Source organism: Echinops telfairi, unplaced genomic scaffold (assembly GCF_000313985.2).
Source record: "Echinops telfairi isolate 266 unplaced genomic scaffold, ASM31398v2 ScPeMD7_7459;HRSCAF=8497, whole genome shotgun sequence".
Taxonomy (NCBI): Eukaryota; Metazoa; Chordata; class Mammalia; order Afrosoricida; family Tenrecidae; genus Echinops; species Echinops telfairi.
In genome coordinates, this window is record NW_022111359.1 from 3,687,285 (window position 1) to 3,689,135 (window position 1,851).

Sequence of the window (1,851 nt, forward strand, 5' to 3'; positions counted from 1 at the left end):
GCCCGGTCCTCCCCATCCAGCAGAGGAAGGTGAGGGGGACAGTAAGCCAGAGAGCGACGATGGGATCACTCGCTCACAGGTGTGGCTGAGAAGGGGCTCTTGGGGTGTCTGTCTCAGGTGTTCCTTGCCCCGAGTGGGAGCCCAGGGAGGAGCCGGTCTCAGTAGACCACCTCGTACACCGTGGCCTTCTTGTCCCCCGAGCCCGTTACGATGTACTTGTTGTTCCCGGAGATGTCGCAGCTCAGCACGGAGGATGACTCCTTGGACTGCGGATGGGATAGGGGAGCGGGAAGGAAAGGAGAGGAGAGAGGTGATGTGCAGCCGACACTCACGTGGTGGCTGGTCCCTGGGCTCTGATCGCATGGACGGATGCCCAGGGAGAGGAGGAGGGGCTTATGGTCAAGGTCTCCAGATAAGGGAGCCCAGAACAGGGAGCCAAGATTCTTCTGGTAGGGAAAAGGGTAAATGTTCCAGAAGGTTATCTAGAGAAAGGTCCTTGGGAGTGGAGCCTGGACATGGAGGCGCTCTGAACAAGTCCCGATGCCCATGCTGTCTGGATACCCATTCCCGGGAAGCTGAGCAAGGGTGTGCACCAGGCCAAGGTCACACAGCACGGCACAGGGCCAAGGCTTACAGGCAGCAAGACAACCCCCTGTAGTAACTGCTCCTGGCTCAGCAGCCCACAGGAGGCTGTCCAAGAGTCTACAGCGCTGCTTTTGCAAACCCTTAAAAAAACAGAACCACTTCGTACCCACTAAGATGGCTACATGTCATAAACTCAAAATACTGAACCCAGGTCCGTCAACTCCAAACTCATTGCAGGATGTCCCAAAACTGAGGTCACTGTCATCAGATCCACGCTGACTCACAGCGACACCCCGTGGGTTTCCGAGACGGTCACTGTTGACGGGAGTAGAAAGCCCAGTCTTTCTCCCGAGGAGCTGCCGGTGGTTTCGAACTGTTGACCATTTGGATCGCAGCCCAATGTTTAACCACTATACCACCAGGGTTCCTATCCAGGGTTTTGGAGGCCGTAAATCTTTCAAGAAACAGCTGGTAGGTCTGAACTGTCGAGCTGGCAGTTAGTGGCCCAACACCTAGCCCACAGAGCTACCAAGGCTCCTTTAAGCCGTGACAGGCAATGCATAAATGAATAGGGATGGCTATGTGCCAATAAAACTTTATTTTACACAAACAGGCCAAGGGCCACAACAGACCAACCCTACTTTAAAAGTAGTTGAGAGATGGGGTAGCTTGAAGTTCCCTGAGACTGAGGGGGGTGGGGGTGCGCCGGGCAGTGTGTCCTGCCAGGGGTGGGGAGTACCTGGAAAATGCTGGCTCCGTACGGCGTCCTCCAGGCGTTGAGCAGGTTGTCCTTCCCAGTGCTCACAAACCACCTTCCTGGGGGGCGGGGGTGGGGGACAGCCAAGGGTTGAGGAGGGCAAGACTAGGCTGCCAGTCGAGGTGAGGCAGGCTCCTTGTTCCTGGATGCCTGCAGCCTCACTTCCCCCTCAGAGCCTCTGTCTCCACTTCCCTCCTAGAACTTCTTCTACCTTCACTTCTCGCTCAGAAAGCTGAGGCCCACTTCTTGCCCCATTTCCCAGATGATAAACTCAGAGTCCCAGGGGGCTGCCCCTGGCCCTGACGCAGCAGGCACCAGGGGCCAGATAAACTACAGTTAAATCGGGATCTCAGATAAACAACGGACCGCCTTTTGGTACCAGTAGGTCCCACAGAGTTCATGAGTTGCTTTCAAGCATCAGTATGTCCTGTGAAAATATGGGGCATATTCATACTTATAAATCTTTTTTTTTAAGTATAGGTATGTCCCGTGCAATATTTGGGACGTAT

The 1,851-nt window shown here is 54.8% G+C and overlaps 1 protein-coding gene across 2 annotated transcripts in view; it reads right to left on the reverse strand.

Moving 5' to 3' along the window:
* Window positions 1-6: 6 nt before the first annotated feature.
* TLE2 (TLE family member 2, transcriptional corepressor) overlaps window positions 7-1,851 on the reverse strand; it is a 26,109-nt gene continuing 24,264 nt past the window's right edge. For both annotated transcript variants that reach the window (XM_004714283.2, XM_004714282.2), the window contains exons 18-19: window positions 1,325-1,401; window positions 7-266 (exon numbers count right to left, since the gene is read on the reverse strand). In XM_004714283.2, coding sequence (XP_004714340.1) covers window positions 159-266; window positions 1,325-1,401 — 185 coding nt within the window. In that variant the 3' untranslated portion in view covers window positions 7-158. The remainder of the gene's footprint in view (window positions 267-1,324; window positions 1,402-1,851) is intronic.